We start from the raw sequence: 26,920 nt of genomic DNA, 5'->3' as shown, positions 1-26,920 counted from the left end.
CTTTCCCTTCTCAGCCCAGTGCCCACTGACAGGCCCCCATCCTCTGGCCGCTTTTGTCCCTTACACAGATATTCGAGACCTAGGATTCCTTTGTCTCAGACTTTGGAGCTGCGCTTTTCCTGGAGGCCACCGTCTCTGCCGCCCTCCCCGAGGGAGCCTGGAGGTGGAGTGGCGGTCGCGTGTCCATGGCAACCAGAGAGGCTGAGCAGCCTCGCGGCTGGGGGCCTTGAGTCAGTTCTCAGTAGCAGAGCCACACTCTAGGAATGAGCAGCCACGTTGTTGCTGCCCTGCCTATCAGCTGCCCCTTTGCTGGGTTCATTTCCTTGCTCCAGGCCATCTGAAGGCCTCAGGGTGAGGGGAGACCATCCTGTGGCCCAGGCGGCCGCTGTAGGACAAGGCTGAGGCCCAGCATGAAAGGAACCGGGGCTGCCCTCCCTGCCTGCCCACGTTTACAATCAAAGTAAAGCCCCTTCTGTCCACCTCCTTGCCTCCTCCCAGGCAAACCTCCAAGCACTTCAGGACTTCATTCAGAGCCTGCCTCTTACAAGAAACCTCTCCCGTGCCTCTCATAGAGCCTGGCTGATGGGGCTTCCGAGGCTGTTTCAGAGTTTAGTTTCCTTCGACCTCAGGGTGCTTGTTTCAAAGGGGTGGTTCTCAGCTTTACAAACATTAGGGTCCCCTGGAGAGCCTTTAGCAGCCCTGCTGCCCCTGCCACCCCACACCAATTCAAAATGCATCTCTAGGTTGAGAGCCAGACACCAGTAGGTTCCAGACTCCTCAGGGGATTCCAGTGTGCAGCAAAGACTGGCACTGGTGTCTTCAAGTTTAAGTTTGAAACTGTTTCAGGGGCCTGGAGGATGAGCCTAGTGAATGGATGCTGACCAGCGAACACACGAGTGGGCTGAGGGAGGCAGGCCTGCGGGAGCCTGGCCCAACTGTATGTTTCTCGAGTCCTGGTTTTTTTGTTTGTCTGTTTGTTTGTTTGTTTTTTAAGGATTAGGAGATCCCTGAGGGCATTTACTGCTCAGAAAGAGGACCAGTGTAGTAATGATGATGATAGCTACTGTTTATTTAGCGCTGGCCCTGAGCCGGGTGCCTTGCATTGCATATACTTTCTTTTTGCAGACTCACAAAAAACTCAAGGTAGAGTCATTATGTGTTAGCCCCATTTTATAGACGGGGAAACTGAGCCTCTGGAAGGTTACATAGCTTGCCCAAGGTCACATGGCTATTAAGTGGCGATACTGGGATTGGAACCTGAGTCTGACTCAAAGCTTGTGCGCTTCATGCTGTCCTTTCTGCCCACTTCCTCACCCATCAACCGTAGAGCAGAGGGTGCTGAGAAGGAGGTGGCTTGTCCCAGGGAAAGATTCTGGTTTTCACTGAGGGGCTCCCAGTGGTATCTCTTGGGTCCAGTGGGGTCACGGGGCCCCAGCTGAAGGTGCCTGCTCTCTTGTCCCTTCTGTTTGGCCTCTATTGAGGACTGTTCTGCCAGATGCTGCCCAAATTCTTTAACCTACATGATCTTATTTAATGTTATCTCACAACCAGCCTGCAGCGTGGGCATTATTATCCCCATCTCAAGAAAAAGAAACCAAAGCTCAGAGAGACTCAGAGCCAGCCAGGCGGTGATGTGCAGAGCCAGTAAACTCAGTTCTCCCAGGCTTGCTGCAGCCCATCTCTGCTACAGGCAAGAAGACCCTGGACTCCAAGTCTACCTTGGGATCTTGGTTTCCACTGGGTTCAGGAGAGGCCGAGTTTTGTAGCCCTGTGTGCCCCTCAGCTGTGTGAAGCCGATGAGAGTCACTGTAGGGGTGGCAGCCTCAGAATGACCCCTGACTGTTGAGTCCAGCCAGCATCCTAGCCTGCTGGTGATGAGGGGAAGACCCAGCTCAGCTTGAGGAGGAATTTGCAGGAGTTAGAGGATCTGGGACAAATGGGCAGATCTGTTCACTTCCCGGTGGAGAAGTCAACACCAGTAAACCATGTGTGCAGTTTTACAACAGGGTCTGTGCAGGCCTCAGCCCACTGCCCAGCATCTAAGGGACAGCTGAGCAGGGAGTGGGATCAGTTTCTGGGAGTTCGCAACAGGAATGACAATTTGGGAGGATAGCACCCACGCAGGAGGAGGGCTCCTGGGACCTCAGCTTTCACCACAGCAGTCCTTTCATTGGTGCCCTGAGCAGAAGGGCTCAGTCCTGCCCCAGTCCTCTGCAGCACTGACCCCCGCCCCCCACTCCTGGCTGGGACCGGCCTCTTCCTTCCCCTCCCCTCAAGGCACCCTCACACCCTCCGCCAGACCGTCCTCTTCCTCCTCTAGACTTGACACAGGTTGTTTCTTCCTTAGAACAACTGCCTATGAGGTTGGTTGGTTGGTTTCCTATCTGTGTGGATCCTGCATGTTATAATGGTTCAAGGATAGGTCCTGGAGTCAGACTAGCTGTGTTCAGTCTGGTTCCCCACCTTGCCATTAAACCTTGGGCAGTGACTTAACTCCCCGTGCCTTCACTTCCTCAGTTGTAAACGAGAATCATAATGGTAGCACTTACTTGGTTTTCTTTTTTTTTTTTTTTTTAAGTTTTTTAAGTTTACCAATCTTAAGCATATAGCTTAATGAACTTTTACATAGGCCTCCTTGTATAACCACCACCCAGATCAAGATATAGAACATTTCCAGCACTCCAGAAAGTTCCCTGACACCCCTTCCCTGTCCACATTCACTGCCATTTGTTTTGTCTGTTCCCAAACTTCACAGGAATGTAATCCTACGACATGTACTTTTTTGTGTCTGATTGCTTTTGCTCAGCATGATATTTGTGAGATTCGTCCGTCACAGGTGGCCCTGAGGGTGCAGTGAGGTAGTGCCAGCCCGGTGCTTGGCACAGTCACAGATTGTCCTCTGTGATGCACAGCATAAGCCCACACTGGAAGATCCTGGAGGACAGGGACAGAGTCTGTGCCCAGTTGCTCTGTCACCACCTGAAGCAGCGTGTGGCATGCAGAGAATGTTGATGTTCTCTGACGACTTTTAATGCTACTTCTATGGGAATGATGGTCAGGCCTGGGCATCCCTCAGCTGTTCTCCCAAGGCTCCCCTCCGCCATTGCCATGATCAGCTCTAGAGCAGAAAATAAGTTTTTCACCCAATATCATCCTTTGTACAGTCCCGGTAGGGAGGGCAGGACTACTCCACACCCAGAACTTTTATCCTGCACTCACAGGTTCTTTCTTTTTTTTAAAAATTTGTTTGTTTGTTTATTTACTTATTTTTAGAGAGAAAGGAAGGGAAAAAGAGAGGGAGAAAAACATCAGTGTGGTTGCCTCTTGTGCTCCCAACTGGGGACCTGACATGCAACCTAGTTATGTGCCCTGACTGGGAATCGAACCAGCGACACTTGGTTCGCAGGCCAACGCTCAATCCACTGAGCCACAGCAGCCAGGTACACCCACAGGTTCTTAAGAGTGTCCACGAAGAAGTTGGAAATATCCCCCAAACTGCCCTCAGCATCTGTTTGGGGGAGTTTGGGGGTACCAGGAGGTATTCTGGTTGTATCTTTTGGTCATTGGTGCTGGATGGTCTCAGGGGAAGGTTGTAAACAGCTTGACATCTGCGTGCCTCCAGCTCTTTGGGCACCCCTTTCTCCCTCTTGGGGCTACCAGAGCATAAGCTGGTAGAGATGAGGGTCAGTCATTTGGGTCTAAGCCTACCCTCCACAGGCCAGCTCTTCACATGGTGCAAAAGTGTATGTCTCCACGGGCTGTCACTGGTTGGTCCCATCCATTACAGGCTTGACACAGGGAACCCTGTATTCACATGTGGCCCCAATCTGCGTGACTCTGGGAGATCTGGGTGTCACAGGAGCCTGCTTGCATTGCCACTCAACGGAGAACATATACATTGGGAGGAATTATCTAAAGTTAGAGATATTTGGCAATGATGTAGCTGGCAAGACGCTGCAGTGGGAATGGTCCATGTCAGTGTCCCCACTGGTCCTTCCTACCTCAGCCCCACTCAGGAGGCCCCTGGCATGCCCACTTCCCCGGCACTAGCTGCCCCCTCCCCCTCCTGCTCACTCAGTGTTCTAGCTGTGCTGGGCTATTTATACCCCCCTAAGAGGCCCTGCTGCTTCACACTTTGTGCCTTTGCCAAGCCTCTTCCATTGCCTAGAACTCTTCTCATGTCCCCCATCTGCCTGGCAAGCACCCACACATCTTTCAAGATGCAATTAATAATAGTAATAATCGCAGCTGAGATTTATTGGGTGCTTACTGTGTGCTAAGTGCTTCGTGTGCGTTACCCGATTTAATGCTCACAGCAGCCCCGTGCGCTCGTCTCTCCGTCATCCCCTTTCACGCCTGTCAGTGTAAACACTCACTGTCCGTTTGTAAGAGGCTGCCTTGTGCCAGGCACTCTGCTGAGCACAAAGAGCTTAGAAGGTGGTGGAGCCCGGATTGGAACCTAGGCTGTGTGCCCAGCACCCTTGCTCTACGCCACAGTGATCAACCACCTCCCTTCAAGTGTCACCCAAGTCCCCCCAGCCACCCCTCCCCCACACTGTCACCTGTTCTCCCGTCTCTGCCTCGCCTGTCAGTGCTTCTGTCATAGCATCCAGGGTGTTTCATTGCTTCTCGGACTGCCTTTCTCTCCTGGGCTGTCAGGGTATCATGTGGAAATGTGTTCATTTTTTTTTTTTTTTTATAATTTTTTTATTTTGGTTTTTCAATTACAGTTGTCCCCTTTTCCCCCAATTTCTCTCCCCCCCCCAACCCACCCCCTCTCCCACAATCATATCCCTCCCCGTTGTCCATGTCCATGAGTCTTTGAAATGTGTTCATTTTAAGTGGCAGAGAACCCAGCATATAAGAGCTTATATTGCACACTTAGCAAAAAGCGAGGTCAGCTGGTTCTAGTGTGGCTCAGCACCTCACAGCATCAGGGAAATGTCTCTGTTCTTTCTTGATCATTCCTTCATAGCAGCAATATGGCCACTGTAGCTCCGGTCATCATATATGAGTTCAACGCAAGAAGTCTTTTATTAACTGACAAAACAAAGGCCTTGCCAGAGATCCCATTCTACTTCACTTGGGTCTCATTGATCAGAACGATGTCAAATAGCCTCTCCTGATTATAAGAGAGGCAGAGAAAGTGGGTGTCTTGCCTGGGACCAGGTCCACTACCGCCTCATATAAAGCCAGGGTAAAATAAGGAGGGAAGAAGGGAAGATGAATGTTAGACATCTGCTTGTGTCCTGGAGAGAAAAGACCATGTATTAATTTCTCTCAAATTCCTAGAATCCAAATACCTTTAAAAAAAAAAAGATTTTATTTATTTACTTTTAGAGAGAGCGGAAGGGACGGAGAAAGAGAGGGAGAGAAACATCGAGAAACGCCCCCAACCAGTTAACTGGCCCACAACCAAGGCATGTGCCCTGACCAGGGATCAAACCAGTGACCTTTCACCTTGCAGCTAGATGCCCAACCCACTGAGCCACAGCAGTCAGGGCTGAATACTTTATAATTGTTTTGTGTTGTTGCATTGCAGACTTTATTCTGTGCACATAAAGACATTTTTATTTCTTTTAAACATAATGTCATACTATGCATAATATTATTAATTTCCTTTTTCACTTAATAAGATGATGTACATCATGAAATTTTTAATGGCTAAATAGTAATCTATCTTGAAGATATACCATAATTTACTTAATCAGGTCCCTCTAATTAATCATTTAGGTTGTTTTTAATATTTCACAATTATAAACAGCCCTGTGATAAATAGTCTTTTAACTATTTATATGTACATTTATAATTAATTTCTTAGGACACAGTCTTGGATTGTACTGGGTTAAAAGCTGTACTCACAATTTAAATTTTTTTTTTATTGATTGATTTGAGAGAGAGAGAGAGAGAGACATCAATTTGTTGTTCCATCCATTTATGCATCATTGGTTGATGCATCATTGGTTGATTCTTGTATGTGTCCTGACCGGAATCAAACCCACAACCTTGGTGTATTGGGGTGATGCTCTAACCAACTGAGCTACCCAGCCAGGGCAAGCTGTACCAACTATTAAAGTTTTGATACCAGTTGCCAAATTGGCTCCAGAAAAGTTGTGGCAGTTATACATACCCTCCAAGAGTTTCTGAGAGTTCCTGTTCCCTGACAACTCTGGGTATTTTTAAAAAATTCTTGCTGATTTGATAGAAAAATTGCAAAAAATAGAAATTTGCATTGAGGCATTTGTGGTTCTCTTTAATTTTCTGTTTATTTCTCTAAGTCATTTAGAAAGTTGAAGTATTCATCTTTTCCTCATTGATTTGCTAAAGTGCTTTACATACGCAGGAGACAAGAGGTTCACAGGAGCAGGATGCAGCTGAGCTGGATTTGAAGGCTAAATGGGGTTTCCCTGGGTGGACAGGGGTGAAGAGGGTGTTCCAGATACAGGAACAGCATGTGCAAAGGTCCAGGGGTGGGAAACAGTTTGTGTGTTTGGGGAGTATATTAATTTCATAGGGCTGCCATAAAAAAAAAAAATCACAAACATGGTGGCCTAAAGCAACAGGAATTCATTTTTTTACATTCTGGAGGCCAGAGTTCTAAATCACAGTGCTGGCAGGGTCATGCTCCCAGCCAAGTGTCTAAGGGCAGAATCCTTGCTTGCCTCTTTCAGCACCTGGTGAGTCCATGTGAATCTCCAGTCTCTGCCTCCGTCTTCACACGGCCTTCTTTTGTGTCTGTGTTTTCTCCCCTTCTGTGCCCTGTAAGGACTCAGCATCAGATTTAGGACCCACTCAGTTAATCTAGGATAATCTCATCTCGAGATGCTTACCTTAATTACATCTGCAAAGACCGTTTCCCAAATAAAGTCTTTGATACTAAGGTTAGGATTTGTACATATACATTTGGGGGCTACTATTCAACCCACTACAGGGACCTAGAAAATGTCTGATACTACAGGGCAGAAGAATATGACCCTATAAAGGTAGAGTCGGGTGACCATGAAGGGCCTCGAACTGAGGAATTTGGGTTGTACCTTGAAGTGAATGGGGAACTGTTGAATTTTGAACAGCGGAGAGAGTGTCAGAATTGTCCTCGTGAGAGTTGGTGAGGGTAGGTAAGAGGATGGGGACTGGGGATAGTTCAGGATATAGGAGATGAGAAGCAGGAAGAGGGAGGAATCCGAAATGACTACTACGTTTCCAACCTGAGTGATCTGGCATAGAAGGCAGAGATGTTTAGGAAACCATCAGAGAGATGGGTCTGAAGCCCAGACCTTGCCCTGGAAAGTAAATAAGATTTGGGAGAGGGAGCAGAGTGAAGCCTGGAGAACACCAATTTTTTCCCACCATTTTATTATGAAAAATTTCAAACATATATAAACTTTTGAAAAATTGTACAGTGAACACCCACATACCCATCATGCAGAGTCTATAATTATCGTTTTTCTATACTTGTTTTACCACACATCTATCCATCTCTCTGAAAATCATCAACCCATCTTATTTTTTATGTGTTTCGGAGTAAGTTGCTGACGTCAGTACGCTTTACTTCAGCACATAAGCATGCATATCATTAACTGGAGTTCAGTAGCTAGTGAAATGCACACATTTTAAATGTACTACAGTATTTGATGAATGAATCCACCTGTGCACCCCAAATCCCTGTCAAGATACAGAACATTTCCATCACCCCAGAAAGTTCCCTGTGTCGCTTACAGTCAACTCCTGTTTGCCCCACTTCCAGAGACAGCCACTATTTTTATTTTTTTTCAACCATTGATTAATTTTGTCTGTTTGAGGACTTGATATAAGTGGAACCACATAGGATATGCTGTTTTGTGTCTGGCTTCTTTCACTTAATGTGAGAGTCTACAGGCGTCTGTGAGACTCATTTCTGTTGTTGCGTATGTCAGTAGTTTGTCTCTTCTTATTGTTGAACAATATTGTATTGTAGGGATATATAAGGAATATCAATGTGTAAAGGGTGGGCAAAGACAGGGTTCCACCAAAGAGACTTGGAAGGAACAGTGACGGCACTAGGAAAAGCACCCAGACAGAATGTCAAGGAAAACCATCTGGATCAGTTACAGTTAGGTTTGCTGCATATAACATAAAAACTAAATAACAGTGGCCCTGGCTGCATGTGGCTCAGTTGGTTGGAGCATCATCCTGTGGCTGAAAGGTTGCAGTTTCGATCCCAAGTCAGGGCATGTACCTAGGTTGTGGGTTCAATCCCTGGTCTGGACACATATGATCCCCAGGCTGGGTGCATGCGGGAAGCAACTGTGGATGCTTCTCTCTCCCATCAATGTTTTTCTCTCCAAAAGCAATGAAAAAAAAAAAAAAATGTCCTTGGGTGATGATTTAAAAAAAAAAAAACCTAAATAACAGTGGTTTAAATAACAGGCATTTTTAGCTCATGTAAAAGAAGTCCAGAGGTAGACAGTCCTGGGGTGGTACCGTGGTTCATCGTGCCATCGTCAGCCCAAGCTTCTGGCTTTCCGTTCAGTTCAGCTATCTTCAGTACTGGCTTCTATCACCTCATGGCTTAATACAGCTGCTGGAGCTCCAGCCAATCCATCTACTTTCCAAACCAAACTGACAACAGACAAATAAAACATACCTTTGAGCTAAAACAACCTCTTCCAGCAGCCTTTCTCAAAGTTCTGCACATCTCATTGGCCAGAACTTAATCATCACTAGGCCCACACCTCTAGGAAAAGGAGTCTGTAGCTAGCCACTGGGCACACAGCCACGCTCCATCCACATAGTGAGACTTATGTTACCAGAGGGGAAATGGATATTGGCTGTCAGCAGCCTCCTCTAGGGGTGGCCTTTCATCAACTGAAGCCCACGCTTCGCAGATTTCCATCCTTCCGTGTCCCCAGGGTTCCTTTCTTTGAGGTTTGGTGTCTCCATCTTCTCTGTATCTCTTTTCCTGGTAGGGGTCTCCTGGGTCTCTGATTGACTTCCTGGGCTCTTAGGGTCTTAGGGAAGGTGGAATGAAAGGGAAAGTGTCTAGGAACATTTGCAGGGGGTTCTGTGGGCACTTCCTTCCGCTCCTGAGCCTCCCCTGCTGTGGCTAGCACCTTACTCCCAGAGATCCCTCCCTTTCCTCTGTGGGCAGCCTCCCTGACCAGGAGGGCTGTAGGAGATTTCTCTAGAAGGTGAGTGATATTCAGAGGGAGAAAGATGGCATCTGGAGATAGACCTGGGTTCAGATCCTCTCTGTGAAAATCTCTCTGAGACTCAGGGACCTTGTCTATAAATCGGGGATAGTAAGAACAGCCCCACAGACATGGCTAGGCTGAGAGGAGCAGGAGATGCAGGTCCACAGTGCCACTCTGATAAGGCTGAACCGTGCACACAATGGGGAAGTCTGGCAGAGACTGTCCTGCCCTGCTGTGACCCAGCCAGCTCCGGGCTGAGCGGCAGAGGCGAGCCACGCCACCTTCCCTGTTGTGCCTTCTACCTCTGCCCTTGGGAAAGGTCTTGAGAGTGAGGGATCTGGTGCTGTGACCCCTGGGAATGGGTCAGTGTGCAGGAGAATCAGCATGGCCTAATGGAATCTGAACTGCTGGCTCGGCCAGGGATCACACTAGCTAACACTCCTAGCCTGACTCCAGGGGTAACAGGGCAGCCGGGAGGCTCCCAGAGGAGAGAGATGGCAGGTTAACATGATGTTTCATTTCCTCCTGTGGTTTTCCAAAGTGAGTCGGTCTCAGTAAACAGCCAGGCTCCCTCACAGTGCCAGACTTGGGCAGGCTGGATGCCACGACTCCTCTTTCCCTCTCCCAGTCCCTGGAAATAGCAGAGTTGGCTCACTCCCTGCCAGCCTCAGACATAGGCCCTGTGTCCTCTGGGGCCGTGGACCCTATCACCCAGGTACATGGCACACACACAGCTCAATGGCTGGATCACTAGACTCTGTGGTCCTTCCCATGGGTGCCTGTCCTGGGAAAAACTAACAGCGATGTCCCCTGACAGCTTAATGGGCTGTCAGCACGGACTGGAGAGGAAGTCTCAGAAGCAGGTGCAGCGAGGCTGAGGGAAGCTTTCAGCTGCCAAAGGGCCAGATTGCACTGAGTGTGGCTGTGGCCCAATGCCCTGGTGACCTGTTGACACCATTCTCAGGCTGCAGCCTGCCCTGGGGCTGGTGTGTTGTCACAGAGGAGGAGGAGCAAGGCCCCAGTGGAGAACTTGGCTCCAACCTCAGACCTGAGAGGGGCAGTGCCTTCCTCTGCTCATTCATTCCCTCCATGCACCCTTCCCGAGGTCCTGCTGCATGTTGGCCCATGGGTGCTGGGCACACAGTGATGGCTGAGACCCCCAGTTCCTCCCCCCAGGGGCGTAGGGACAAAGGGGCAGGATCCACAGGGCCACTAGAAGGCCATGTGCTGTAGGAGTTCTAAGTCGGGATACCAGGGAGGACATCCTGAAAGAAGTAATATATCTGAGTGGGTGATGGGCCAGGCTCAGCTGGGGGCTGTGAAGGGGAGGGGGTGGAAGGGTCCCTCACCCTGTGGCAGGAGAGACCCCCTCACTGGTGGGGTTTGACCAGGGACCTTTCTGAGGTGCTGCCCTGCGTCCCCCACGGGCCTGACCTGCTGTCCCAGTAAAGGGGTGGGGTGTCTATGCGTGGGCTCTGGAGCCTGAGTGGTGCTGGCAGCCAAGGGGGTTCACAGCAGCTCGACTTCCCTGCAGCCTTTTCTTCCCTCCTTCTCCAGGGGAAGCCCACATTGAAATTATAGAAGTAAGTGCTGGCTCTGAGCAGTCTGTTCAATCGTGTCCCTGCCAGGCCGTGGTGCCGCCTTCTCACCCACGCTCTGCCAGCTTTGGGCCCCGTCCTGCACGCGGCCTAGTTCGGAGGGGCCAGGGCTCCCCTGGGTGCCATTCCTCAGCCCCCTACCCTGGAACCTGCCTGCCCCCTTCACCCAAGGATCGGCTCAGTGCATACATGGTAGCACAAGGGGAGGGGCCCAGGAAGTGACATCGCTTGGCCCGCCCCCACCTCCTATTCCCTATAAAAAGCAAAATGGTGACTCAGAGAGGAGAGTTGGAAGCGTCCTGCCTCCTGCTCCCGCTGTTAATTTTTAGTCTTGGAATTAGGCAGGAGGCAAAGGAAACAACAGCTCCAAATACGCAACTGACATGCTACTGAACGGGTGGCCACAGAGGAACCGCTCCTCCCTGGTTCCCAGCAGCCCCTGAACTGCCGGCGCTCCCCAGCCCTGCACCCAGCCCCGGCCCACCCCTCCCCGTGCAGCCCCCCGCCTGGGCCCGGCCGTGGATGCTGCGGCCGGCTGGGCCAGGAGCATGGCAGCCGGGGGCCGGCGCCGGCGCCCACCGCGCTACCAGTCCCTGGCAGCCCTGGTGGAGGACTCTCAATGGCCTTTCCTGTTCCTTGTCTCAGACTTCAGCTACGGGGCCGACGACTACGACGCAGAGGGGCATGAGGAACAGAAGGGGCCCCCGGAGGGCTCAGAGACCATGCCATACATCGACGAGTCGCCCACCATGTCGCCCCAGCTCAGCGCCCGCAGCCAAGGTGGCGGGGACAACATCTCCCCCACCCCACCCGAGGGGCTGGCACCTGGGGTAGGTACACCTGCTTTTCCTCCTGGGTTTGGGAAGAGGGGGTTTGGGGGGGGGGCATGGGTGGCATGGGCCAGGTTCTGCTTGGGACGCTCCGGTGGAAGAAGCACTGGGGAAACTGGCTGCCCTTGGTGCCCTCGTCATCTCTTTGCAGTCCTGGGCCCCTCTCAGACTAGCCTCCCCTCCCAGCCCACCTGCCGCTCTCTCTGCCTCCCCTCCGGCTGCCTGTTTCCCCTGCCTGCTGGACACCCTCACCTCCTCTTTCAGCACCTCTAGCAGGACGGGCCCTTGGGGAGGGAGCCCTGGCTGGACAGGGGCTGCATTTGTGACCTGAGGCTGTAAATGCACAAACGCCAGCGCAGCAAACCAAGGCTGGCCTCAGTGCTCCCTGTGGGGTGGCATGAGCTGCGCCTGCAGCATTCCTGAGGACCGCGGCCCTGCCCAGCCCCCTCTGGAAGGGAATGAGCTCTCTTGGTGTCCACCTCAATTCTTGTCAGCAGATGGAGGCTCTGTTCCAAAGGGAAGCGTTTTACAAGGATTAAGAAGTATGTTCTCTGAGACAAAACGGGGAGTAGAAATGAGGAGAGGTTTGCAATCCTTGTAATTAACGCTGTTCCCGGCCACAGGGACTGGCTCTCTCTGGGCCTAACTTGTGCACGTGCATCTGAGACACATGACAAGTGAGGCAGAAATTCCTGGGGCTGTGATTCTGAAGTTTGGGAGAATCAAAGCCATGCCTCCATTTGGGGGCGCTTGGAGTGCCTGGTCCTTCTGGGTAGATGGCTTATCCAGGTGTGTTTTGTGCGGAGACTCCTTGCTTCCCTCTAATACCCCCATGGAGCAGTCACTGAGATGCTGTGAGATACTTGCTCCCCTCTTTTAGGGCCTGGTACCCTGCCCCCCATCCAGCCAGGGAGGGCTACCAGGACTCAACCATTTCTCGAGAACCCCCTGCTTGCTTGCTTTCCAGCCTCCTTGGCCACCCTCCACCCCTCTGCTGAGCTCTCACCCCCCTCTTCACATACAGGGGTGGCTGTTATAGCCTTTGGCAACAAGGGCCTTGGCAACCAGCTTCCCACTTGGGGAAAGCCACATTGTTGCCATGGAAACGGAGGCAGAGCTCAGCCGGCTGCCAGGCAATGAAAGTTTGAGAAGGGATGGTAGGGGCAGGTGAGAGGTAGAGGGGGTGTGGGGAATATTGGTCAGGCCCAAGCCCCCCACCGCCAGCATTCTGGTGTGTTGCTTTGTTGTCCTAGGAAAGGTGGCAGGTGAGGGACAGCTGTCTTGGACATACAGGGCAAGACTTTGCTACTCGTGGAAGGGAAAGTATTTTGGGACCTGAACCAAGGCCAACAGGGAAAGCAAGAAGACTGGCTTCCCATCTCTACCTTTAGGTCTCATCATAACAGGGCTCAGAGACCCTCTGGGGGATTCTGTTTTTACCCCTCTGCGAGCAGGCGCAAGGAGATTCTCTGTAGGACACCACACGAGGCCAGGAATGCTGGCTGAGAGTTGAGAGCCTGTGGCCAAATAGAGCCACTTGCTGAAGAGAAAAAGCATCTTTGCCACTTCCTGCTCCCCTCTCTGCCTTCCTCCCTGCTTCCTGTCCTGGTCCCTTCCCTTGTCACATGACCACCCTGCTGGAGTGTATTGATTTTTAGATTCCCTGGTGAAAGGCACCTTCAGGTTCTTGTACTCCCTAGTGAAACAGGTCATAGTTGTAACAGGGTGGTGCCCCTGCCTGGAGTGCCAAGACCTCAGGGCAGTGATGTGCTTCAGTTTGGGGCTGCCCACTGTGCCTGGTGACTCACGAGGGAATAACTTGGCTTGAGGACTTTGAAATCCAGAGATGCTACAGTGACAACTGGCCAAAGTGCTTGGGAACCCGAGGACTGAGTTTAACACCTTTGGCTAGAAGTCATGCAAGATAGGGGTAGGAAGCATTTATCCATCTTGGGGATCTTAGTGAAGATTCCAGACCAATGCACCCCCTGCCTCCCCACCTTCCGTCCTGGAGTTGCATTTTCCCCCCTTCCCGCTGTGTCACTGGCCCCATCTAGTGGAATCATCAAGAATTGCTGTTCACATTGGGGTGCTGGAGAGAGTTGACAACCTCTTCTTGAGTACTTGGGGAGCAGTTTTATATAAAAGAAGAGAAAGAGGGGGGAAGAAGAAGAAAGGAAGGGGGAGAGAAATAGAGCAAGCCAAGGTTCCTGCTAATTGGCTCTGCTCATTTGGCCAGGCAGGTCCCTACTCTGCCAGGCTTTCTGTTGGGGCGCTGGGAACCGAGGGCATTTTTAGACCAAATTGGACAGTTGTTATAGATATTTAGATATCTGGCCTCTGACAGTTGGCCATTTCACACCCAAATATGCAGCCATCTTGTGTCAGAAGCCCAAGGTTTGGTCTTTGTATTAGTCAGGATTCTCCAGAGATAAAAATGCATGTATGCAGAGAGAGAGAGAGGGAGAGAGATTTGTTATAAGAAACTGACCTACTCAATTATGGAGGCTAAGAAATCCCAAGATATACAGTCAGCACATTAAATACCCAGGAAAGCTGATCTACAGTTCCATTCTGAGTCTGGAACCAGCAGAGCTGATGGTCTTTCAGACTAGAAAGCCAGCAGGCTCAAGACCCAAGGAGGTCTGATGTTTGAGTCTGAGTCTGAAGGCTGAAAAAGACCTATGTGCCAGCTTAACAATCAAGCAAGAGGAGTTTGTTTTTACTCAGCAGTCTTTTTGTGCTACTCAGGTCTTCAACTGATTAGACGAGGCCCAAACACATTTGATCCCCGCTGCAAAGAGGAGACTAACTGGCTACTCCTATGTGCCAGGTGCTGTGCTGGGAACCCACTGGCCTCATTGCCACCTTACACCTCCAACCACTTGGGGTGGGGGCACTTCCTTAGCTTGTGTGAGTTGAGAAGGAGGTAAATAGGGAGACTTAGTGCCCTGGTGGTGACCTCAGCTGCCTCCAAAGCTGGCCTTTCCTGTCCTCTCCTGCCCATCCCCACTTTCACACCTGGCTCAGAGCTGGTCTTCCCTGATGGCACACCTGGCTAACCTGGAGCATCCCTGTCGCCCTCCCTGCCAGTGTGCTGGGATCGTAGCTCATTAATGTATTTCACATCTGCCAGTCAGGCAGCTTCCAAAGTAACATTTGCTCAGTGAAGGTTTGCTGATCTGTGGATGTGCAGGTGCACCCAGCGAGACCCATTCTCTACCCTTGAGCCCTGAAGTCTTTGGGGGTGGGACAGGTAGGCCAACTGACCCACGTAATTATACCGGCATGTGTCAACTTGCCCCTGAAACAAGTGCTGTGAGAGACCCCAGAAGGTCTTCACATTGACGTATTTGGCCACACACAGGTGAGCTGCCAGGCGGCACAGGCTGGTTGTGTGGGGATTCATGCTCTGCCAAGGTACAGAATGGCAGAGAATATCTCATCTACTGGCGGGCTCCTATCCCACACTACAGTAGTCCCTATCTATATCATGGTTCACTTATCTCGGCCTCACTGTGTTGCGGGATTTTAAAAAATATTATATTTAATTATTTATCGCGGATTTTTTGCTATATCACGGGATTTTGTAGTACTGTATACATATGTTGTTAAAGTTACGTAGGTTTAAGAGTATAGAATATGTTAAAGAACATAAGTAGTGTTTATAAAAGTGGAAAAGGTTAATAAGGGACTGGGAATGGTTGATAAATGTGGGAATGGTTTATAAAGCCTTAAAATATATATAAATACTAAAATAAATGTAAGGTTCCTACTTGGCGGATTTTCATCTATGACGGGGGAGGGGGTTCTGGAACATAATACCCGCGATAAGTGAGGGAATACTGTATTTTCCATCATTGCCACCTAGTTTCTCCACTAGGGGGAGCTAGCGCTGTCTTTCACCTGGATGAAGCTCTCCTGGACTTGGGGGCTGGTTGCTTCGGCGTGGAAGGCCACACAGAGCCCTCACCGTCCGGCCTCTATGGCAGAAGGAAGAAGAGAAGGAACAGAAACACTTTCATAGCACTTACTAAATGCTGGGCACTGTTCTAGCACTTCATAAATATTGACTCATTAAGTCCTCACCACAACCCTGTAAGGCAGGCACCATCACAGCCCCATTTTTATAGATGTGGAGCAAAGAAATGAAAAGGTCACGTAACCCCCTAAGGTCCCACAGCTGGTGAGTGTTGGGGGTATGCGTCACCACTCTTCTCTGCGATCTCTCCAGGACAGGAGCCTTAGCACCCGTTTTACATCTCCCTGGTTGTATGACTTTGGGCACCCAGTAGAGTCTGGGTCCCTTCACTGGTAAATGAGCACAAATGCTTCCTATCTGGGAAGGCTGTTGTGAGAACCAAGTGACAAGTTGGCTGTGACACCTGGTGTTGCACCACACAAAACATCTGCTCCCCAGGGGGTTCAGTGTGAATCTCTCCCTGGATGTGACCCTAGCTCTTTGTGAGCCCCTTGCTCTGGCTGCTCTTGAACCTTCCCATCCCTGCTGTAGTCCCAGCAGAAGTGGTTCTGCTCCCAGCAGCATTCCTGCTGGGTGGAGGCCCCCCTCTAAGGGGTGCCACCATGGGCAGTTCAGGGGAAAGAGAGGCACAAAGACCCAGTTGCTAGAGTTACCTTGAGCCACTTCCCACTAGACCATAATCTGCCCTCCCTTCTCCCTGGCCCCCACTGTGAGGTGTTCCCCTTACGTCCACCTTGCTGGACACTGACGTATTGCCGGGGTGAGTGGAGGAAGGAGGGAAGTGCTGGGAAATAAAGTAGTGCTTGGCCTGCTGTACTTGACACTGGTAAATGCTTGCCCTCCTCTCTTCTCAAGCCTGGTTTCTGGTTCTGGACTATGTCTAGAGCAGAATCTGTGCTCTGGAAATGGCCAAGTAATTCTTTAGTGTGGGAGATTGTCCTATGTGTGCATCATAGGGTATTTAGCAGCTTCTCCAGCCTCAGCCCTCTAGATGCCAGTAGCAAACCCCGGTGGTGACAACCAAAGTCTCCAGATGTTGCCAGATGTTTCCTTGGGAGCGAAGTCACTCCTGATCCACTGGTCTAGAAGGAGGTTAGAAACATGAGGGTCTAGAACACTAGTCCTTGGGGTGAGGGGCATGAAGGGAACAAAGGATCCTTCAGGGAACATTTGGTATTTACTAAGTGGGGAAAGGTAGGCATGCAGAAAAGACTTAGTGGCAATGACCCCAGGAGGCTTACAGGGCAAGGTGGGGTCTCCTAGGGAAGGTAAGTCAGGGCATTCAGGTTGCCTAGATGGCTTCTATGACACCGGCTCCTAATCCTAAGGCTAAGGGGAAGCCTACAGGCACAGGGTCGTAGCAGGGCAACATGCCGGGGAGGGTGCCTGCACAGGAATTAGAGAGGCCTCCGTACTCTCTGCCCTTTTTACTCATTACATTGAAGGTTGTGAAAGTATCACCCAATTAAAATGAAGGAAAAGTGTCATGTGTTGCTCTTGAGGGCAGGATGTGAATAGAGTTACCATGAGGTAAGATTTGAGTAAATATTAAGAAAGTTTCAAGTGTTAGAATTGTCTAGCTCTGGGACAGGTCATTGGCTTCCAGGCCTTGAAAGGATTCAAACAGAGGTTGGTGACTGAAGGTAGAGAAATTCTTTCTTCGGTAGGACTGTGTGACTTTGGGTTCCCTTTAGCCCTAGGAGCCACATCATGTGACCTGTTTTAATAAGAACCACCCAACCAACATGAATCCTTGATTTAGCTTCTTGGGAGACCCTTTGCCTTGCCCTATAAGCCTCTGGGGTCATTTTCACTCACTAAGTGTTTTCTGAGCACCTACTTTTTATAAACTATAGTTATGGATGCTGTTGGGAATTAGTATGAACAGGGTTTACCCCTTATCTCCCCTACCCTACAGACATTCACACACACACACACAGCGAGAGAGATAATCCCTCTATTTCAAAGCCATCTGTGCAATAACCTTGAGAGATGTATAGGGTCCAAGGGGGGCAGTCATGTGACCTTAGGTGGGGGAATCAGGGAGGGGGTGCATGGAAGAGGCAGCCTTAGAGAGTAGGTAGTATATTCTGCCTGGGCATCATTCAGGAAGGACATTCTAGATAAAGGTTAGGGTTAGGGTTATCTCTGGAGGTTTAAGAGAAGGAGGTTGCCCTGTCTGGTGTGGTTCAGTGGATTGAGTGCCAACCTGAGAACTGAAAGGTCACCGGTTCAATTCCAAGTCAGGGAATATGCCTGGGTTGTGGGCCAGGTCCCTTGTTGGGGGCGTGAGGCAACAGATCAGCACATCTCTTGTACGTCAATGATCTCTCCCTCTCTTTCTCCCTCCCTTCCCCTCTCTCAAAAAATAAATAAATAAAATCTTTTTTAAAAAAAGAAAGAAAAGGAAGAAGGAGGATGATCTGGTACAGTGGGGGTATGGGCTTATTGGAAGAGGGGGGAGGTGTAGCTGGGAGTGGGCTAGGGCTCTCCCTCCTGTGCGCCCCACAGCCCCCACCGCTGCTAAAGAAGAGAAGAGCTGGTGCCTACTGAGGGCCTGACACAGGTCAGGCTTGGCCCTGTGTGTACTAGTCCTCACTGCAGCCTAGAGCTGGTGCTATCACCATCTCATTTTACAGGTGAGGAAACTGAGGCCCACAGAGTTTGAATGACTTGCCCAGGGTCACACAGCTGGCACGAGGCAGAGAAGGGATTCAGATCTAGAACCTAGTGGAGTTTTTTGGTTTTGGTTTTGTTTATTTGTTTTACCATGTAAACAGTGTCATGTACTGGCTTATACCTAACACTTGGTTTATGTAATTGAACTCTATATGCAATTTTTGGAGTGACTTCTACTATAACAGAGAAAGAGAAGGCAGAGGGAGCAGCACAGTTATGAGGAAGATGAAAAGTCTGATTGTATCTGTGCTGCAGCCGACTCTGCTGCCCCTGCCACTGGCCCATTGAGGTCAGTTCTCATTGACCCAGGGTGTGCTGAGCTCCCAAAACCTAGAGGTGGGGCCTAAGCTTCTGCCAAGAAAGTTGGGAGGCAAAGAGGAGGGAGAAGGGGCTTCAGGCCTACAACAATGCCCGAAGGTGAGACTGTGCCTGGTCCTTTCAGGTGACAGTAAGCAGCAGAGGTTGTCAGTGGTTGGGTCAGTTGAGTCATCTACGAGAGCCCACTGCCCTGTTTGGGCTGACTTGGCTTCCTGCTGGGCCCAGGGTGAGCAATGTTTTAGAAAAAGTAATCTGATGTCAGCAGTAGAGATGCATTGAAGAATGGTCATGTCACTCCCTGCTTAAAGCCCTTTGATGCCTTCCCTTTGTCCTGGGAGGATGCTGTCAAGGCCCTGCCTGACCTGACCACTTGACCCCTTCCTACCTCTGAGGCCTCATTACCAGCCCCCCAAGTAGAATATGAGCTCTGCAAGCTTTGTCAGTTTTGCAAGAAGGTGTTTGCTCATTGCAAATTCTAGTGCCTAGAGCTATGCCTGGCACTCAGTGGGTGCTCAATATATATTGGTTGAATGAATAAATGAATGAACACTCGCCACCCGGATTGACCTCATTTCATTTTGCCTCACACAGCCCTGTCTGCCCCTCAACCCCCACTGTTTTGACTAACCCCTGTTCATTTTTCAGTATGAGTTTTAATGTCGCCTCCACCAGAGAGCCTTCCGTGATGCCCCCTTTTGCTCCATCAGATGCTCCTGTCTGTGCCCCCAGAGCTCATTCTACTTTCCCAATCATAGCATTTACCCCACTTCTTTTTTTAACTTCTTTATTTTCCCTGATTACATCCCTGGGAATTCTAACTTTACAGAAATATATAATATAGAAAGTGAAAGTCTGAAGTTCCATCCTACAGAGAGAACTTATGTTAGGAGTTGGTTGTATGTCTTATGTGTCTCATTTTTTCATGTGACATATATCTATATATAGATATATATGTATTTATACATAAAATGGGATCATATTTCATACTGTTAGTAGTGTTATGCCGTTTGTTCTTATTTTACTTAAGTGGACATCTTGAATATCGGTAATTAAAGATCTACCTCATTTTTCTTTATGATTATATGCAGTATTTCCTTTTATGGATATACTGTAATTCACTCAACCAACTCCCCTTAAAGCGGAGTTGCTGAGTCAGAGGGTGTGAACATTTTAAATCACAATAGGTGTTTGCTTGTATTCTTTCTGAAAGAGTCGTACCTCAGCGCCATAGTTCTAAGATTATGCACCTCTCCTGGTGCTGCCTTGGCTCACAATGTCAGTCTGTCCCTGAGGCTGTTGGCTCCATGGAGGTAGAGCTGTGGTCTGGATGCTAGCACAGTGCCTGGTGCACAGTAGGCAATTAATAAATACTTGTTGACTGAGTGGGTGGGGGAATGAAGGCATGGGGAATGAGTGTGAGGGAGGCCGTGGGGGTGAGGAGAGTGAACTTTGAGAGCATGGGCTTGGTGAGTGGCAGGTGTATTAGTGTGACCCCTTGCCCATGGGGGAGGCCACACCTCACTCTCCAACAAGGTGTGGTTCTAGCTGCCTCTCCAAGTGCTTCACCTGCCCCTTTTCTCTTCTGTCCTCTAGTTGCACTTCCCAGGGTTCCTTACAAAAGGGTTTCCTTTCCCACCTCCCCCCCCCCCACCCCCTGCCTAGAAACCCTTCGCCTTTCAAGATGCTGTCCAGGAGCCACTGCCCTGTAAAGCTTTTCCTCTGGGGCATGGTTAGTGCCTCAGTCCTGTGTCCCCGCTGTGCTGATCAGTGGGGACAGTGCCTTGTTTCTTCCTGTGCTCTTCACCCCCTGAGGGGGATAGCACTGGGGGCGAGGGCCATGTCTCCCCGATTTGTGTGTTTGCAATGCCAGGCCTTCTCTCTGGGTATGAATGAACAAATGAGTGAGCAGCTAGATGGGCAGGCAAACACAAGAGTCAAAAATGGAATATTCTGTGATTGTGTAGGTGTGAGATGCTGCAAACCTTGGTTGGGGTGGTGGCTTTGGAAAAGAAAAGAAGGAAGAACCAAAGGGACTTGGTAAAAGGGATGTGGGACCTGAGGGAAGGAAGAGTCATAAGATGGAGGCCCTGCCAACAGAAGTGGGGACTTCAGAAGGGGAAGCTGGTTTAGGGAGGGGGAAGGGTCTCTCGGTCTGGATCTGTGGGGTTGAGGGGCATGGATGGGACTTACAAGTGAGAAGATCAAACTGGCAGCATGGACGCCACATTTGGAGCTGAGCAAGATGTTGGAGGTGCAGGTGGTGAAGGGCTACCACTGGCCTAGAAATGAGAAGGATGCGGTCCCTAAAAGCAGAGCACAGCACCGAGGCCTGGGTCCTGAAGGGGTGACCCCACATTGACAGGACGCAGGAGAAAGAAGGGCCGACCTAAACCAGAGTGGTCAGAAGCAGCTGAGGGATTTGAGAATGTCCAGACTAAGCGGCCAAGGCATAGGGAGGGAGGCCTCTGATTTTGGAAAAAGGCAATTCAGGGGCCGTTGGCGCGGCTGCTTCCCTGGAGAGCAGGATCAGGAGCCAGGCTGAAGTAGGTGGAGGTGGTGGACACAGGGAGGAAGCTCAGGTCCAGCGCTGGCTCAGGGCATTTGTAGGGGAAAGGGAGGGAGCATCCCTGGGACTTGTGAGTCACTTCCCCTCCAGGGGGAGAACTGAGGGCCTCTGAGTGCAGTCTGTGTGCCCAGTGGAGCTGGAAGGGCATTCTACTTACTCACTGGAATTTCCAGCTGACTGGGACAGGGTGGAGTAGGGGTGCCGTGGTTGTTCAGAGAGCAGCTTCTGGCGGGAGGCTCTCAGGGTTTGGGGAAGAAGTGGATCTCAATTTCACCATGCTGAAGGGGGACATGGGGAATGGAGGTGATACTCTAAGGAGACTTCTAAGGCACCTCATGCTCCTTTGGGTGGGGGGAGGGACATAGGAGGGGCCCTTCTCCCATGCCATCTGCTTGTCTGACCATGGGCGTAGCCTATGCTGTGCACTTGGATCCTGTAGGAAGGCAGGCAGAAACTGTGGCACAGAACCCTGGGCTGGCACACTTGTGCCCTGGGGAATGCCAGGCCTGGTTGTTCCCAAGCCCTGGAAACAGCCTCATCCGCCCAAACCAAATGAGGAATTGTGGCTGAAAGGGCTCTTCAGATGTGCCCTGGCTATTTATAATCCAGCAGGGACTGAGGGAGACCGCAGGGTATGGGGTGGGGTGTGCCTCTGTGGAACCCTGTCGGCACTGAGGCCCCAAATCCCTGCATTTCAGCTTTGGTGACAGGGAGGAGCCTGTCACTGGTGAGGACAGGTTCTCTGCTCTAATAGAATGGTAGGAGCCCCACCTAGAGCTTAGAGCATCCACAGACTTTGGGGAGGAGGTGGGATAAGAAACAACGTCCATTCTTTTCTTCCCTCCTCTCTCCTCTTCAACCCCCACCCAGCTTGGAGGCTCAGCCCAGGGCCCTGTGTTCAGCTGAGGCACCCACTGGAAAGGAGAGAGGCAATGACACCAGGTGGGCCAAGGATGGTACATGGTTGGCCCTCCTTTGGAATGCATTTCCAAACGAGTTCCAAAGAGTCTGACTTTTCCCCCTGTGGCCACACAGTTGCCACATGACAGGGAAGGCTACCTGTGCATAAGGAGGCTGGTGGTAGAAACACAAGAAATTGATGGACGACTCAGACACTGTACCGTTAAGAGCCACAGTGGCTGGTCCTGGCAACTGTGTACTGGGAGAAAGAATTGTGAGCTGGAAGCATCAGGAAGATTACAAGGGGACCCATGGTTGGAGATATGGTTCTGGGATTGGTGGGAGATTGGGGTGGGGTGGGGGGTTACTGGCTTGATTGGTACTGGAACTTCAGAGTTCACCACTCGGAGTCTTGAGTTTTCACTTGACTGACCTAGTTGGTGGAACCTATTACATAGGTTTACAAAGACAAGTGTCATGTTTGTTATTGTGTGAGGTTGAATTTGATTCTAATAAGGAAAGGGGCCAAAGGGGATGTTCAGGGAGCCCCCACCCCCTCCCCACACAACTGCCAACGTTCTCTCAAGAAACAACCAGTTGCCGGAAGACAGCAACCTTGTCTGTGGGCCTAATTCAGTGCACAGACATGTGTTTCATTTAGACCACACCATGGTTTAATTTTTTTACTTTTTTAAAAATTACAGTTTACTTTCAGTATTATTTTGTTTTGGTTTCAGGTGTACAGCGTAATGGTTAGACAATCATATACTTTACTAAGTGTTCTCCCTGATATTTCCAGTACCTATCTGGCACCATATACATAGTTATCACAATATTATTGTCTGCAGCATGGTTTGTTTGTTTTTTAAATGTAATTTGGCTGCCATCATTTTACAGTTGAGAGATACCACCTAAGAATCCAGGTTTCCCTCTTCTCTTGAACAATCCAAGATGAGGCATTCTTGAGCCTGCGTTGCCCCTGACAGCCATCAGCTGGTGCTGAGTTCACCCAGTGTGCACCTGGCTCGCTTCTCTGATTGGTCTTGTCTACATAATCATGGGCGCTAGAGTTTGCAACCTTTGCCCTAAGGTGTTGTGAAAGAGCTTTTCCGGTGCTGCCCCAAACTCCTCCCCTAGCAGAGTAGGTGCGTGTACACCTCTGAGTCCGGCCTAGCAACCAGAATGTGCCCTTTACCCTCTGGATGGATTCTGTTGAAGCAGCCAAGGGATGCAGAGTGAGGGTGGGCAGGGGTGGCCATGCTCCCTGTCCTGGGTCCTGGGCACCCTCTCCTGTGAGGCTGGTTCTATTGGTCCGAGGCCCCTCTTGAGGAAAGAGAGCCCCCCCCCCTCCAGGAGGTGGGATTCCTATCTCAGCAGCATCTGTGAGTAGATGTGGCACCTTGACCGTCCAGGTGGCCCTGCTGCCGACTCTGGCTGGCACTTGTGCTTCTGCTGTGGTCAGGCAAGTCAGGCCTTCTTTGCACAAAGCCTTGTTCCCCCAACCCGGGGCGGGTCTGGAAGCTGGTTTCTCACCAGGCCTTCGCCTCGCCTCCGCAAAGGTGTCTGAGCCTGAGGCAGAGGTGAGAAGAGGACTCAGGCTTCTGGGGATTCCAAGGTGACACCGAGGTTGGCCCGGGTCGTTGGCGAGGCTGTGCGGGCAGCTGCTCCTGCGCTCCGCCCCCTGCCTGCTCCCGCCCGGCCCAGGAGAGGGGCTGTAAATAAAGCCTGTCTCTGGGAAGCCGACCTCCCCTTGCGCCCGGCAGCCTGCGGCCTCCTCGCCCCTCCTCCGCGCTCGAGAAGCCTCCGCCAGCCCGGTGACCACAGGGAACGGCTCCACCTCGCAAGTCAAGTTGTGCATTTCCTGTGTATTAATAGCAAACGCGAACCTCTGGGCCCAGAAAGGGCGGGATCGCTGGGGCCGGCGGCGGCGGCGGCGGCGGCGGCGGAGGGGCGCCGGGACCCACCTCGGGAGCTGCGGCGGCCGGGGAGCGCGGGGCCCCGCCTGCGCCCGGCCCGCGTGCACAGCAGGAAGGGCCCGGCAGCCGCGCAAGGGCGCCTCCTGCTCCGCCCGCGCCCCTTCCAACGCTGACAGCCCGGACCTCACGGCGGCGGGGAGCTCCGCCGAGAGGCGGCCGAGGCCCGCGGGGCTACCCTGGAGGACTCGCTTCCCCTTTCTCAGGGCGGGACGCGCGCGAGGCGGGCCCGCAGCCCCGCGCTCAGGAGGGCTGGGAAGCGGCTGCAGGAAAAGGTTCATAATGGAGCCTTTCATCGCGAGCCGGTGGCCAGGTGCCAGGACTGACGCCGGGGAGGCCAGCATGCTGGTTTAGGCCTGCCCTGCACGCTCTTCCCTCCCTGCCCGCCTGCCTCGCTCCGGGGCGGCGGCAACGGCGGCGGCAGCAGCAGCAGCCGCCGCCGCCACTGCTGCGTGGACCCTGCTTCCTGTTTGCCCTCCGAGGCTCCGTCTGCCATGGAAGAGGAAGAGGAGGCAATAGGCTATCTGGACAAGGTTCTGGAGGATGAAGATGTGTTTCTCCTGGAGGAATGCGAGCTGGGAACCCCGACCAGCCCTGGCTCAGGGTCCCCCTTCTTGGTGGCTGTGAAGGTGGGGATGTGACACGCCCTGGATGCTTGCTGAGGGAGGGGGCAGGGCCAGCAGCTCTCAGCTGCGAAGCTGTGTGCGGGCAGAAATGGCTGATGGGCTCGCAAACCTCGCTCAGCTTGAGAGGGGCTGGCGCATGCCTGCAAGGGGCTTCGAGAGGCTGTGCACGCCGGCAGCTGTTCGCAGGGGGAGAGGTGCTGCGCCTGCCTCCTCCCCTGGACCAGTTGTCCTCAGGGGGAGTGGCTGCTGGCTTTACCCAGGCCAGCTGTGCTGGGGGCTTTCTCTGGCAGTGACACGAGTCACCTGGTGAGCACGTCAGCGGTGTGAGCCTGCTGCCCCAGAGGAGCTGGCTGACTTGAAACCGGGAGGCCAATAATTTATTGTTTCCATGGCAACAGTGGGATAAGTGCACTTACTGAAGTTCAGTCCAAGGGGCCCACTCTCCTTCCAACAAGGAGACTTGGTGAATCTTGCTAGAGCCAGAGGGCATTTGGAGAAAGAGCGAGAGAGCGTGCGCCAGAGGTCACTGAGCTTCCTTAAAGGAAAAGAATTAGAGCCCCTGAAGAGGGGGAGGTGACAGCTGGCTTTGAGGCAGAAGCCAGGTGGGTAGGCACTTTTCCTAAGGTGGGCACAGGCAGGAAGCATCCGCTGGACCCCTGCCCGCCTACCCGCTCTGGGGCTGAGGGTCCTCTTGGCAGCAGTGCCCCTGTCCTGTCCCAGAAGTTGCCTTAAAGGAAGAGCAGGAGGGGATTGGCTGCATCGCCTCCTCCCCAGTGGCAGGGCTCCCCCTGGGAACCACACCAGTGTTGCCTGAGGCATGGCACACTAAACCGGGCTACCTTTCTTTCTCCTAAGCCCACTTCTAAAAACTCTGACCTCAGCCTTTTGCTCACCTCTCTGCTCTGTGGCCAGAAGGGGGGCCAGTTAGACAGTATGGCAGAGTTCGCAGATTGCAAGCCAGGCTGCCTAACTGAGAGCACCCATCTGTGGGCCCCAGGCCTGTCTGCCCAAGCAACACTGCACCCCAGAGGGCGTGGCTTGGGCACTGCTGTGGGCAGGAGGCTGTCCCTGGGCCTCTCTGGGCCTCTGTCCCTCCTATAAGATGGGGATCACAGCCCTGCCCCACCCATGCTGCAGTGTGGTTCTGAGGAGGAGCTAATAGAGATACAAATAGACTACAGTCGAGGTAGATGGCTGATGTGTGGCGTCTGGGTGGAGCAGTAGCTATAGGCCTGGTGCGGAGCACTGAGGAGCTGTACTGGGAGGTTGGCAGTGCCTGGTGTCCCACCCCTGGTTCTCTCCTCTGGTGCTAGCTCCGAACCCCGGGGGTAAGTCTCCTTCTTCATTGGGCCCACGAAGCCCTCTGCAATTAGGGTCTGACAAGCCTTCCCACCAGGAACAGGATGGGAAAAGTCTGATTATGAACCAAGAGCACTGGCTGGTTCAGTAGTGTGTGGGATCGAGGTATGTGTGGTTCCTAATGGGCCTTCTTTGAGAAACCCTTCTCAACACAGATGGGATCCCGCTGGTATGCTGCCACATGGGTCCACCATTACTCTGAACTCTGGGTTATACCTCAATCTCAGCCCATATTTCATTCTGCTTGGAGCTCTAGACATCAGCCTTCTCGAGTATATCCTGTCCTCCTTGCGGGCAAGGGCCACATGTGTTCATTGTGGAATGCTGCACAGTGCTTGGCTGGTACCCAGTGAATTTGTGGAATGAGCGAGGCTCGATGGGGCCTGCACAGGGCGCACCATGTCCCTGGCCTTGTTCCACGTCAGAGGTGCTCTAAGGAGGCAGCACGTGAATGTCAAGGGGTCCTGGGCACACATCACACCTAAAAACGCTGCTCCTCCCAGATCCCAGAGCGAGGGGGCGTTTCCTGAGTGTTGGGGAATTCCAGGCCCCATGTCTCATCCTGAACACCTCTAGGGTGCCTTCCTCCTCTACCAGGCTTGGCTGTCTTAGAGGAGACAACAAGCAAGACAGCTGGAGAGAGATGGTGAGAAAGCTCATCGATACATTCAACAAACGCTGTCAGGTTGTGTTCTATTCTTAGCACCCTTCCTGGGATGGGGAGGAGGCCATATGAACAAGGTGTGGTCCACTCTCACGGAGAGTTCATAGCTCAGCGGGAGGGGGCCAGTGAACAGATGATAGAAATATAATGAGAAAGTAGTCAGAGTCATGAGAAGGATTCTAATAAGACAGGACTAGATTCAGGGGCGGAGAGACCACCTCTAGTTGAGTCAAGGCTGGACTGGATGCATGTGTA

At 51.7% G+C, this 26,920-nt stretch overlaps 1 protein-coding gene across 3 annotated transcripts in view; it reads left to right on the top strand.

The window, feature by feature from the left end:
* Positions 1 to 26,920, top strand: part of ABR (ABR activator of RhoGEF and GTPase) — a 175,366-nt gene that overhangs the window by 72,278 nt on the left and 76,168 nt on the right. For 2 of the 3 annotated variants that reach the window (XM_090290769.1, XM_090290770.1), the window contains exon 2: positions 11,414 to 11,598. In XM_090290769.1, coding sequence (XP_090146895.1) covers positions 11,414 to 11,598 — 185 coding nt within the window. Of the gene's footprint in view, positions 1 to 11,413; positions 11,599 to 24,080; positions 24,646 to 26,920 lie in introns of those variants that run through there. The other variant, XM_090290771.1, reaches the window with a different exon arrangement.

This window comes from Furipterus horrens, unplaced genomic scaffold (genome assembly GCF_987537825.1).
Source record: "Furipterus horrens unplaced genomic scaffold, mFurHor1.1.pri manual_scaffold_11, whole genome shotgun sequence".
Classification (NCBI taxonomy): Eukaryota; Metazoa; Chordata; class Mammalia; order Chiroptera; family Furipteridae; genus Furipterus; species Furipterus horrens.
The sequence above is the reverse complement of the archived record's forward strand: the minus strand, read 5'-3'. Positions and strand labels throughout refer to the sequence as shown.